The sequence below is a fragment of the Poromitra crassiceps genome (genome assembly GCF_964638095.1).
Source record: "Poromitra crassiceps genome assembly, chromosome: 8".
Taxonomy (NCBI): domain Eukaryota; kingdom Metazoa; phylum Chordata; class Actinopteri; order Beryciformes; family Melamphaidae; genus Poromitra; species Poromitra crassiceps.
Genome location: NC_139629.1, coordinates 6,536,024 through 6,549,566, shown reverse-complemented (window position 1 = coordinate 6,549,566; position 13,543 = coordinate 6,536,024). Strand labels below are relative to the sequence as shown.

At 42.7% G+C, this 13,543-nt stretch overlaps 1 protein-coding gene across 1 annotated transcript in view; it reads right to left on the bottom strand.

Moving 5' to 3' along the window:
* The window catches only part of pdia5 (protein disulfide isomerase family A, member 5), an 82,781-nt gene extending 76,027 nt beyond the window's left edge, over positions 1-6,754 (bottom strand). Inside the window, exon 1 of the mRNA XM_083641488.1 lies at positions 6,659-6,754. Coding sequence (XP_083497614.1) covers positions 6,659-6,724 — 66 coding nt within the window. The 5' untranslated portion in view covers positions 6,725-6,754. The remainder of the gene's footprint in view (positions 1-6,658) is intronic.
* Positions 6,755-13,543: the final 6,789 nt, after the last annotated feature.

The following is a 13,543-nucleotide window of genomic DNA, read 5'->3' as shown; positions in this document are numbered from 1 at the left end:
AGAGTTCTCAGGCTGTACTGAATCATCCAGGCTAAAGAGTTCTCAGACCTGTACGGAATCATCCAGGCTAAAGAGTTCTCAGACCTGTACTGAATCATCCAGGCTAAAGAGTGATCAGGCCGTACTGAATCATCCAGGCTAAAGAGTTCTCAGACCTGTACTGAATCATCCAGGCTAAAGAGTGATCAGGCCGTACTGAATCATCCAGGCTAAAGAGTTCTCAGGCCTGTACTGAATCATCCAGGCTAAAGAGTTCTCAGGCAGTACTGAATCATCCAGGCTAAAGAGTGATCAGGCCGTACTGAATCATCCAGGCTATATATTTTATATTATATATTTTTTTTATTGTAATAATTATCGGTTAAATCGTATCGGTTATCGGCCGAGAAGAATATATTTATTGGTTATCGTATCGGCTCTAAAAATCCATATCGTGCATCCCTATCATCAACTATGCCTGGAGTTTATCGTCGCCCGTTTGTTGTCTATGTGGTTCGGAACGGTTGGCTTTCACACTCGCAAGTGTTCTGTGCCCGGGTATGCCAAAGCGCTCCCCAGACCACCTTTTCAAGTGGATCCTGTCACGGTTCCCCGCAGAACGGAACGGTACGCAACGTTCACACTCGAACGGTCCCGGGGCGCCAGTGAGAAAGCACCCTTAAAGTATTTCAGGCTGTGACGTGGATATAAAGTGATTTGGAATGAAACCTTTATAAAGGACAACTGGGCCTGCTGAGAATGGGAGGTTTGGGGTAGGGATGGTCCGATCCGATACTCGGTATCGGTATCGGAGCTGATCCAGCCAAAATCACTGGATCGGATATCTGAGGGGGAAAAGAGGTAGATTCCGATCCATTAGCCTAAACTATCATGTAAAATGCCTGCCGCCGGTCATGGGGAAGAGAGATACGAACGCGTCAACTCAGACTCATAAGGTGAAAAAAAAAAAACGACGGTGTCGCGGCTGGTAAATATATAGGGCTATAGACCGTTTTAACTTGACAACAAAAATATTCTAAATTGAAGCCCAGCTCACTTCCTGTTGTAGTGTTTGCTATGGACAGAAAAGAAAAAAAACATAAAGGTGGAGGACTGACCATTCCGTGAAAACTAGGGATGGGCATTTCTAGCAAAAACACTATTCGAAATTCGCTGGCCAAATTCGAATTTAATTCGAAATTCGAAAATAAAAATAAAAATGTAAAAAAAATTAAAAATGTTTTTTCTTTTTTTTTTTTCTTTTTTTTTTTTTGTGAGTGAAATGTTGCATTGTCTCCCCTGATTCTAAGTCTACGGCTTTATTAATTAATATAAAAAGCTTCTGCTGTGGATTTTTAGCTCAAACAAGCATTGCACCACTGAAGTAAAGAACATGTTACATGACATTGACATTTTCGAAAATAAAAAACAGTTTTGACAATCATGAGTGGTTCATTAAATATTTAGTAGGCTCAGGTCTGAGTGCCAAAGGGGTGCCAAAGTCACCCCCTCTCCCTCTTCATGGGATTTCATCCGCCATTCATTTTTCCATAAACCTTGCTTAAAAGGCTTATAAAAATGGTTTTACTTGCTCAAACCAAGCGATTTGACTATACTTAGAATCAGGGGAGACAATGCAACATTTCACTCAAAAAAATTTTTTTTTTTTTTTTTTTTCGAATTTCGAATTTCAATAATAAAAGTCGACCTTGATAATAACAACGATTATTCGAAAATTCGAAATTCGATGCCCATCCCTAGTGAAAACCGTCTTATTTCCACAATGCAGAAAAATCGGACGGAATCATGGAATTTGCAAATACAAATGGAATCAACTGTAAAACATGGACTATTGCAGAATTTTCCATAATCTGTCTGAAATTGATCAAAGTAGGCCTACTAATCAAAATCAAAAGTAGACCTAATCTACACTCACTGCATATGGTCATGTCCTAAGATAGAACGATACTGGTCAGACATAGTGCAGCAGTTGAGTGTCATCTTTGGTGTGGAGTTGGACCCAGACCCTGTCAGCCTTATTCTTGGTCTTCCCCATAAGAAACTTGTTTATAAACATCACAAACGGCTATTTAATTTATTAACTTTTGCTGCTAGAAAAAATATTATTTTATTTTGGATTAAAGACAAACCTCCAACAAAGAGGAACTGGCACCAGATAATTATGCAACTTATGCCTCTGGAGTTCATGACATGTATGCTGCACTCAACAACCGATGTCTTTTATAAAGTGTGGGAACCTAACCTAGCAGAGACACTGACTATTGGATACCTCAACCGAAGTGATATTGCCACCTGATTATTGCCTTTTGCCTTGTACATCTAATTTAATTTAATTTATTTTATTGTATTCTCATTCATTTGTCCATCCTTTCCTTTACTGTTGTCCACATCTATGTCTTTGCTAACTTGTGAAGTGTTTGAGCTGCCCTGTCTTTTTGTTTTTGTTTTTTGTCTTTGTCGTTGTCTTGTCTTGTAAAATTTAAAATTGAATAAAAATATTATTGAAAAAAAAAAGTAGACCTAATTATTGTAGCAACCTAAATGATTTCATCATTGTTAAAATCGGCCGAGAGGAAAGACTCCCTTTTTGAATGGGGTGTTTTGAGAGGGGGGTCGGTCTTGCGTGGGACGCTTACTTCACCTCACAACTTGGATTTCACACACACACACACACACACACCCTAACAACTACATTCAAATTAAAGTGGGAAAAATGTAATTGAATAAAACAGAATTTGGAAAAAAATGAAACAGATTTCATATGGGCATATAAATATGTATCTGTATCTAATAATTCACATTGCATTTATTTTGGTTTATGGGAGGGTTTTCAGAGCGAAATTGTGTTTTTTTTTTAGGAGCAGCAGACTGGTTCCGTATCAACTCTCTCTACACAGGATGCGCAACTCCGAGGCTGATGGCCCAGGTCCAGACTACCTGCTGGCCAGACGACGCGCTCTCTGACCGTGAGCCAATCAAATCAAAACAAAACAATCAAACAAGCTGCTGACTGGCTTCAAAATGCACTCTGGTAATTTGAATGCTCTTTCACTTCCTGATGAATTACAAGTGTGATCGTATAAGTGAGTGAGCAAGGTTTTACCACAACAGCAACAGCATCGCCAGCTGCCCTCAACACAGGGTGCAGCAGTTTGTCGCTTCCTGGGGGAATTACCTCCATACCCCTAGTCTGAATGCCAGAGCCATGAGGGTTCTTACGCTGATGATACACTACGTTACTGCATGCTGCAGGGCTCTCTCTCTCTGGGTCTGGGGGACACTCCTCTCAGCATACTGGTCTCGGAAGTGACCCGTTCACTTGGCCGGTGATTGGCGAGTGGTGGATTCACCCTTCAAATAATCAGCAATGACTTTGCGATCAGTGACGGCACGGGAGGCGCATCCAATTTTTTTTCGAACCCCTCTCTCGTTGGTGCTACGACCTGTCACTCATTCAATTTCAACGTCCCCTAGACCCGCCCTCGAATACCAGCTGTGGCGCGGCACAGACTAATTTATGTAGTATGCGGAGCGACTACCGTACGGCACACTGCTGCCTGACCTCACAGCCTCCCTACCAGCCCCAACTGCCATGTCTCCTCACACACACACGCACACACACGCACGCGCACACACACACACACACACACACACACACACACACACACACACACACACACACACACACACACACACACACACACACACACACACACACACACACTAAGGCAGGGCAATATAGTGATATTATATCGAGATTGTGATATAATGAGACGAGATATCGTCTTGGATTTTGGATAGCGTTATCCTGGATTTAAAGGCCCACACGCACAAAAATCTCATTGTGTCAATATTTTGTGAAAGTCAATATTAGTCAGGGAAGGAAACCCTTTCTTTGCATTTTATTTTGATCCGTCTTGTTTGAATATAAGTACTTGTGACATGTGGCTTTGACTTACAACTGAACATTTAGCCCACTTCATACGAAATACCAAGATATATATCGCTATTCAGCCTAAAAATACAAAGATATGATTATTGATCCATACCGCCCACTGCGCCCAGCTCTAGTTATACTCAGTGACCAAGAAAATGAAACGTACATTAGCTTTATTTACATAATCAATAGCCATAAAGAAGTTACACGTAGTTATTAATCATAAATACACACATAAATCCAACACACAGACACCACACACACACACACACACACACACACACACACACACACACACACACTCGCGCCGACCGAACTGCTCTACAGTTCCAGTCTACTGCACTCTTGTTTTTCTGTTACCAGTGTGTAGTCAAAACATACAGATTGTACCAGAACAGAGCTATAAAAGGTTCTGTTCCTCCATAAATCCTTACTGTAAACCTGTAAGCTTTCATGACAGGGCCGCAGTCTCTTTGTCTCTCTTTGCAGAGATATGTGTAGGCTAAATAAATACATTCATTTAAGACTGCTTTATGGCTCTTGATTATGTAAATAAAGCTAATGTACGTTTCTCCGTCACTCAGTAACTTGCCAAATAGTCTTTAACCAACATGAAAAAGAAACGTGATAAGATCGTGGATCGGGATCCTGCCTGGAATTATTTTTGGCGATATATTTTTGCCATATCGCCCACCTCTAAACAAACACACACAGGGAACACTGGACACACACACACACACACACACACACACACACACACACACACACACACACACACACACACACACACACACACACACACACACACACAGCAACACCCTTGTTTGCAAAGACTGCTACAGCAGGATGTGGAGCAGGAAAGGTCTATATCAGTTTTCACCACACTGGACCGAGTGACAGCAATGTTAGTACAGTAGCAGGAACATGTACAACATGTAAACAGATGGCTTTCAACTCATTGAGTGCCAAGGACGTCTTTCGACGTCCAATTAAATAGTGACGTAGAGTGCCAAGGACGTCTTTCGACGTCCAATGCGTTTTTTGACGGTGGGACGTCGATCAAAGCCTTCTGCATCTCCTGTACAAATATTGTAGCTATTGGAGGTCTATAACCTATTTTACGGACTCATTAGGTGGCGACAGTGCTCTCCAGATTACAGAAAGGTCCCGAAAACAGCTGGAAAAAGCCGTGATCAAAGAGAAACCGATGCATGCTGCAGCCAGAGCCATATAGATTGCTCTGTCGGGAGCTGACGTTGGCTGCGAACAGAAGTCAATCCGCGCACACAACTGAGCCCCTCTGCCTCTGTCTGTCTGTCTGCATAGTTTATCCACACGATTAGCCGCCAGAAACGAACAAAACGGAGGCACGGAGCGCTCCGAAAATAGAGTGGCTGTGTGTTAGTGTGGGGAGGGAGGAGTTTGCAGTTGAGGGGGGGAGGGGGGGGAGGGGGGGGAGAGGGGGGTGGGGCACGCAGGGCATCACACAACTACACCAGGTCACTACATCAGAAAATATTATCTTCAGAGTCCGTGAATGTGCTTGAAATGCTTCATTTCACAAAAGGCGGAATATCTCAGCTAATAATTTGAAACGCCTGTATTTGCTCAAAACGACCTATCTTCTCCGGCTCATAACTAAAGAACGGAAAATGGTATCAATACACTTTTTTTTGCTGATGATACAATAGAGCCAGCTCGTTCTTTGTGCGTGTTCGGTGTTTACATAGTAATATCACACAATATTCTGTGGGCCTCGAGAAATCACTGAAAACGCTCTGAAAACTCTGGCACTGGGAGCGTCCGTTCTCCAAAAGTGGCTGGCACTCAATGAGTTAAGCGTGCCAATAGATATTATTCGTCATTCAGCGAACACTGCAGGCTACTGCATGTTGCTTAATCTTCAGGAATGGATGACTGTCATATGACATACGGCAGCCTATTGTACACTAGCCTCCAAAGGGCATTTTCTACTACATACACATGGCCTACATAGCGCAACATGCCACACCCACCAATTACCAAAGCATTTTGTGCGGTTCACTCACAGCTACTGTGTCGAGCCGTGAGTTTCCAGTTCTTAGCTAAGTTTACAGATGATTGGATCAATGCCACAATTTATGTAATCAGCTCAGCAGCAACAACAACAACAACAACAACATCATAACAGGTGGATATCCGTATGTATGTATGTATGGGACCAAAGGACAGGGCGTTTAAAAAATAATGTAATAATAACCTCAAACACATCAAAGTGTAGAAGCGTCCTCCTCATGAGGCCTGGATGTTCTGACTTTTCCAGTTCCCCGGCTGCCCTTGATGTAATAGCAGAATACCTACACTGGGGAGGCACCGTGTAGTCTTATGCACACACACACAGGCGATAGCAGAATGCCCTGTTCGCTCAATGCGTGTCATTCACGTTAGACCAACTCAAAACAAGAACACCATTATTCAATAAACAGGCTGCTCGACTTTGCCCGCGCCACAGATAACCACCGCTCGCTTGTTTTGGAGGCTAAATTTAAGCAAGCAAGTTCAGTCAAGGGCTGTCAACTTTGCCTCCTGCACGGCTTGAAGAAGCGGTGAAGAAGACCGATTGGGATTCCTCCCAGATTCCCAAAAGCACGAGCGCAACAACGCCGACACACAGATCCAAACAACGCGGCTCCCCGCCTCGCTACCAGGCTACATGACAACAGAGGATATGTTAGGACTCACCAGCAGCAACAATATGTACATTTTTGCCTCTCTCATCCGACTCCCGTAGCGGTTCCAAGAGGCCATGATGCCGTTGCCACGTCTGGATGCGCAGGCGCAATCGGTTTTCCACAGATCCTTGGCCACGGCGCAAGGCTCCCTGGGAAGTGTAGTTTTGAAACGACGTTGGAACGAGTTGGAATCTCGCGCCCGTCGGCTGCAATACAGCGATACCTCTCATTGTATTGCGATAGAAAGAGCATTGTGCATGATTATTTATCTGAAATAGAATAGAATAGAATAGAATAGAATAGAATAGAATAGAATAGAATAGAAGTGTGGTATGACATGAACCTATTTAGTTTATAGGCTTCCTTTTTAATTTGTGCAATAGAGTTTAGACTAATTGTAATCTTAAGTGGTGTCTAACTGGTGTAGTAGTACGTTATATACCGGTATATATATATATATATATATATATATATATATATATATATATATATATATATATATATATATATACACACACACACACACACACATACACACACACACACATTCTACCGCTATTGGAGAGCTGTCTGTCTCTTTGTTTGTTTGTTTGTTTGCAAGGCTCTGATCGCCTCCAAAATTTGCCAAAACACTTTTCAAGGGTCTGGAATGAATCTTGTGGGGGGGAAATGTGCCCACGATGGGGTGCTACAGCGATAGGCCTTCACACTCACAGAGCTATTGTGACATCATCAGTACTCGAAATACTCGATGATGGTCTGCCAAGACCAAGTCAAGTCAAGTCAAGTCAAGTCAAGTCAGACCAGAACCACCCGCCACAAGACCAGCTTCTTCCCAACCGCCATCAGCCTCACCAACAAGGCCCGGAAACCCCTTCCGCCAATTAAGGGCCTCACCAACACCACCCCCCCCCCCCCACACACACACACACACAAACTCACTACCTCCTCCTAAACTCAACTGAACCCCCCCCCCCCCCCCCATAAAACTGGAACTCATACTGTATCTAATTTAATGCCTGTCTAAGTGGGACTGTAAATTCATGTAAATTCCCTGCACATTAATGCCTATTTAACTTAGCCTGTAAATTTCATGTAGATTCAATGTAAACTCTTATTCAACTCTGACTGTAAATTCATGTAAATCCACTGCCTATTTAACATCTATTTAACTCAGTCTGTAAATCTCATGTAAATCCAACATAAATTTATATTTATCATCCACAGAACACTTCACCACTCATGTAGCCTACATATTGTACTGACTCGATTGATTTGATGTGATTGCACTTGCAACTTTGCGATTGTCTTTAGTTATCTCCCTACTTCTTATCTCTGTATGATGTGACCGCTACGCTGCATACAGACACTAAGACAAATTCCTTGTATGTAACTTGCATAATGTGGCAATAAAAGTGATTCTGATTCCGATTCTGATTCTGATTCTGAAGATGTCATCAGTGATGTCACTCGAGCAATCGGTACTGTCATCAGTGATGTCCTCAGTGATTTATGACAGACACTGATGATGTCATAGACAGGACATTGTGACATCATCAGATGTTATAAATTGGACGACAGCCCAGCCCAAGCCTGAACCTCCAACAACATGGACCAGCTCGAACCACTTCCAGATATGTCTAATGTATTTTAGGATTTTATTGATAGGCCTATTACTTTGCCTCATGCACCGACTTGAATAATAGCCACCTGTTAATTTACCATAAGCATACCACGTCACACTAGAATAGAATAGAATAGAATAGAATAGAATAGAATAGAATAGAATAGAATAGAATAGAATGTTTCGAGTCTTTCAGTGGAGTAATACATGTTTGTAGCCTTCAGTTTGTTTTTAAGCCTATACTCAAACAGAGCAGCAAAACAACACATCTGCCCTAAGCGGACAAAACCATTGTCTGTCTTCTGGGAAGTCGATGAAAAAAATCATTCCCAGGCCCACTAGTGTGACTCATTCAGAAAACTGCGTTGCTTTGGCTGGACGGACGCACTGTTGCGACGACACTCGACAGCCGAGTTCTCCTCGATGTTCATGCGTAGTTGCCTACTTCCATTGCATGCCCCATGCCCCCCCCCCCCCTCCCCCTCCCATCCCGGTGGTCTCGTCCGACGCGCACGGAGAGAGCGCAGTTGTCCGCTGCAGGTCGCTCCGAGAGACACACGGCTGCTGCTGCTGAGGATACAACACTTTGGGCGAATTACCTCTTATTAGGCTATTTATCTGTGCAACTAGAGTGCGCGTCTAATTTCTCCACGTTTCTCCCAGGCGGTTTCATCAACTTGGGGATTGCAAACATCTCGAAAGGTAAAATGATTTACTTTTTCTTTGACAAAAGACTTGAATGATGAAAAAAGAGACCATTTGTGCGTTGCCCACCAGTTTAACGCTGTGTTATCCGACTTTGGATTTTATTGGTGCGCTGTGATTGGAAATGTAGGATGTTATTTTACAAAATAAAAATAATGGCTTCAAATAATATTCGTATTAAAATAGATTAAATCCATTTTAATCTGTAAGCAATACGCTACCTATGGGATTCGAAAGCTTTATTCAGCCATGCTGTGTGTGCTGTCCGTTTTCTTTTCTTTTCCCCCAAACCGTTTTTACAACGGGGTTTGAACAATGTGGAGATTTTCATTTCGAATTGTCAGTCAGTGTGCCACATGCAGACAAGCTTTCTTCCCATTCCGTGTCCACTTTGAATATTTCAGGTGGCGTGAATATTTGCCCCGCTAATATTGCTTGCATGTGTTATTCAGAGCAGTTTAGCAGTTCCTTTATGCCACCCCGGTTTTACTTTCCACTCACGTTTCATCCCAGGATCAGAGGAGCATTTGTGGGCTGCAGAGCTGCCTGCGTCTGCCACATACCGTTTCTAACTTACCGCTAGGTTACTTTGTGCTGCATGCTGCCACATTGGGGCGGATGTCAATTTACAAAAAAAAAGTATAAAGTCTGTACGCAGTGTACGGTATCCAGAGTGATCATATAGCCTAGTAGGCTATCTCATGTTCAATTTAGCCTATTTGATATTTCTTATTAGCACTGTGATTTTCCATGACATTTTATCCAAAATGTATTGTGGTAATTTGCGATTAATTCATAATGTCATGTGAAACAACTCATGTATGGCCCTACTTTTGTGACAGTTGTCAGACTTTAGATTAGCCATCATGACCTTGCATATTAATTCCAATAGCAATTTTGATTTTTGCGCGGAATGCGCCGTGATTGCGCACTTTTTAGGCTACCCATATCCTGGCAAAAGTTTGCTGGATTATTTCTGCATGAAAACACCACATCAGCTCATTGTCATTCTTCATGAGCTTATACTTGGATGGATATTGCTTTTCAGTTTTCATTCCAATATGGCAGACACCTCGACTCTGTGTGCATTGTATTCTAAATCAAAATTAACATCCACCCAAAAATGTCCAGACTAGACTATTGATCGGGATTCGGGATGGATAATACCGATATTAGGAAATAATGCCTGCTCTCTAAAGTTGAGGGTTGAGGAGGGTGGTGAAAGGCTTTGTTGACTGGGCTGTGTCGCTGCAGGCCGACAGAGGGCAGTGTTGAACGGCTCTGCAGCGCCGTGGCAACACCTTGCCAGGTGAGCTGAGCTCTGCTGCACCATGTGCCAAACAATGAGCGGCGGCGCACTTTCCACGCCACTTTACACCAAGTGAATTGAATTACCACAAGGATATAGCCGGCTACTTATCCGAGATTGACAGCCTGCTGGACCTGGAGACATGTAAGGACCAGTGTATTGATGAACTGCTTGTGTGATTTTGCTTGCTTTAGATTACAAAATGTGAAGTAGGCATCGTAGGATAGGATACTGTGTGTGTTGGACAGGCGTTTATCTTTAGGTGGTTACAGCATACAGTTTATAGGACCCCTAATTTAGTCCACATTAGAGCCACAGACCACCATTTGATGAGATTTTGTCTCTCTGACCCAAATGAGAATATTTTAATTGTTAGATATTATTTTGTCCAGAATTCCTTGACATTGTTTGTAGGTAGAGAGATAACAGAGAAACTACGACAAAAAAGTAATTCCTCTAATGTGTTAACTTCTTGAAATAATGCTGCAGTTGAACAATTTGCTGGGTATATACCCCTTCAGACCCCCTGAAGGACCACTGGTGGGTCCCCGGCCCCCACGGTGAGAACCGCTAAGTGGACATTTAGCCCACAATGCAACTTCTGAGCTCTGTGTTATTGTTGCTATGGTGGCTTTCAGTTTTAGACTAGCATATTGGTTTGCTTCCTTTTATTTCATGTGCTTTTCAACCATCATTTTGGTTTTGAAATGCCATATGCACTACTAAACACATCAAACAACTGAGCTACTTGAAAGCTATATTCCACCAGCTCCACTGCAGCTTTTTTGCTCTGCTCTTTTTCATCTGCAACATTTCACTGAGCTTGAATGGTTCAGTGTCCTCCACATCATCAACGGATCAACGGAGGACAAATTAAATGCTTGAACACTCGCTCACTTCTTGGACCAAATGCAACATTATTACTGTGTCCGCCTGTTTAGAGGTTTGGCCATGTGTGTCCGATGACATATTACATACACAATCACTTTGCTTTGTTTAGCTGTAACGTTATTTTTGGAAACACTTTGCTTCTTTGAAACATGCAAGGGCAACACAAATAATTTTGTTTTCCCAAAGTGTTTGACACTAATAACTTTAATCAATGGTTGTAGTAAAATGCTTAATTTCCATAACAGTACTTTGCTGTTGCGCTGATTTCTCTTTGCAATAGTTAAGACTGGCATTTGAACACAGTATTTGTCCCTAAAACAAGCTCCTATTTTGTGTATTCAATCATATTTCATGTTGAATCAGTTCTGCATGGATCAGACACAACAGTTGCATGGTTCTTGAATTTATCCTGGGCAAAGAAAGGGGGTTCATTTGTCAACACGTATGGAAACCCCATATCTCCCTGTCTCTTTATTGATATTCATATATTCATCTAGGTTTTATAACCCTCACATGCTTGTCTTATGCATGATTAGTGCTTTTGTTTAATTCAAGAGCTGTGTTAGTATCCTGGGTCTGTCCTTTCAAATGGAAAGCAGGTTTTCATCTTTGATGAACTTATGAGGGTCCTTGACAGGTCTTGGTGGGGAACCAGACCAGCAGAGCTAAAGAGTTCTGGAACAAAACAGAACCCCCCCCCCCCACACACACACCGCCCTTCTCTCTCTCTCTCTCTCTCTCTCTCTCTCTCTCTCTCTCTCTCTCTCTCATGTTCTCTGCCTCCCCCATGTCCTTGCAGTCCCGGTGTCCAAAAGCATGTTGTTTGTGGTGATATAAGGCGGGTTCATGTCATCTGATATCAGCATGAATAATTTATTTTCATTAACAAGTATGATAGGTGTGGAATGATGAGCCGACGGCCCCTTCATCAAATTTTTAATGATGCATATCTAAGCTGTGCCATATGAATTATTTCTGTGGTTGGAGCATCATTTGAGAGGGGACAACAGATATGAAAGTTTAATGTCTGGGGAACTTGATCTGACCACAAGACAGCCGCCCTCCCTCGCATATTACCTCTCAAGGTAAAAAGATGCCATGCTCAATATGGCTCTGACATGTACCTGCATGTTGTATGATGCACCACACATGATGTCTCTGACATGTACCTGCATGTTGTATGATGCACCACACATGATGTCTCTGACATGTACCTGCATGTTGTATGATGCACCACACATGATGTCTCTGACATGTACCTGCATGTTGTATGATGCACCACACATGATGTCTCTGACATGTACCTGCATGTTGTATGATGCACCACACATGATGTCTCTGACATGTACCTGCATGTTGCATGATGCACCACACATGATGTCTCTGACATGTACCTGCATGTTGTATGATGCAGCACACATGATGTCTCTGACATGTACCTGCATGTTGTATGATGCACCACACATGATGTCTCTGACATGTACCTGCATGTTGTATGATGCACCACACATGATGTCTCTGACATGTACCTGCATGTTGCATGATGCAGCACACATGATGTCTCTGACATGTACCTGCATGTTGTATGATGCACCACACATGATGTCTCTGACATGTACCTGCATGTTGTATGATGCACCACACATGATGTCTCTGACATGTACCTGCATGATGCACCACACATGATGTCTCTGACATGTACCTGCATGTTGTATGATGCACCACACATGATGTTTCTGACATGTACCTGAATGTTGTATGCTGCACCACACATGATGTCTCTGACATGTACCTGCATGTTGTATGATGTACCACACATGATGTCTCTGACATGTACCTGCATGTTGTATGATGCACCACACATGATGTCTCTGACCTGTACCTGCATGTTGCACCACACATGATGTCTCTGACATGTACCTGCATGTTGCATGATGCACCACACATGATGTCTCTGACATGTACCTGCATGTTGTATGATGCACCACACATGATGTCTCTGACATGTACCTGCATGTTGTATGATGCACCACACATGATGTCTCTGACATGTACCTGCATGATGCATGATGCACCACACATGATGTCTCTGACATGTACCTGCATGATGCATGATGCACCACACATGATGTCTCTGACATGTACCTGCATGTTGTATGATGCACCACACATGATGTCTCTGACATGTACCTGCATGTTGTATGATGCACCACACATGATGTCTCTGACATGTACCTGCATGTTGCATGATGCACCACACATGATGTCTCTGACCTGTACCTGCATGTTGCATGATGCACCACACATGATGTCTCTGACATGTACCTGCATGTTGTATGATGCACCACACATGATGTCTCTGACAT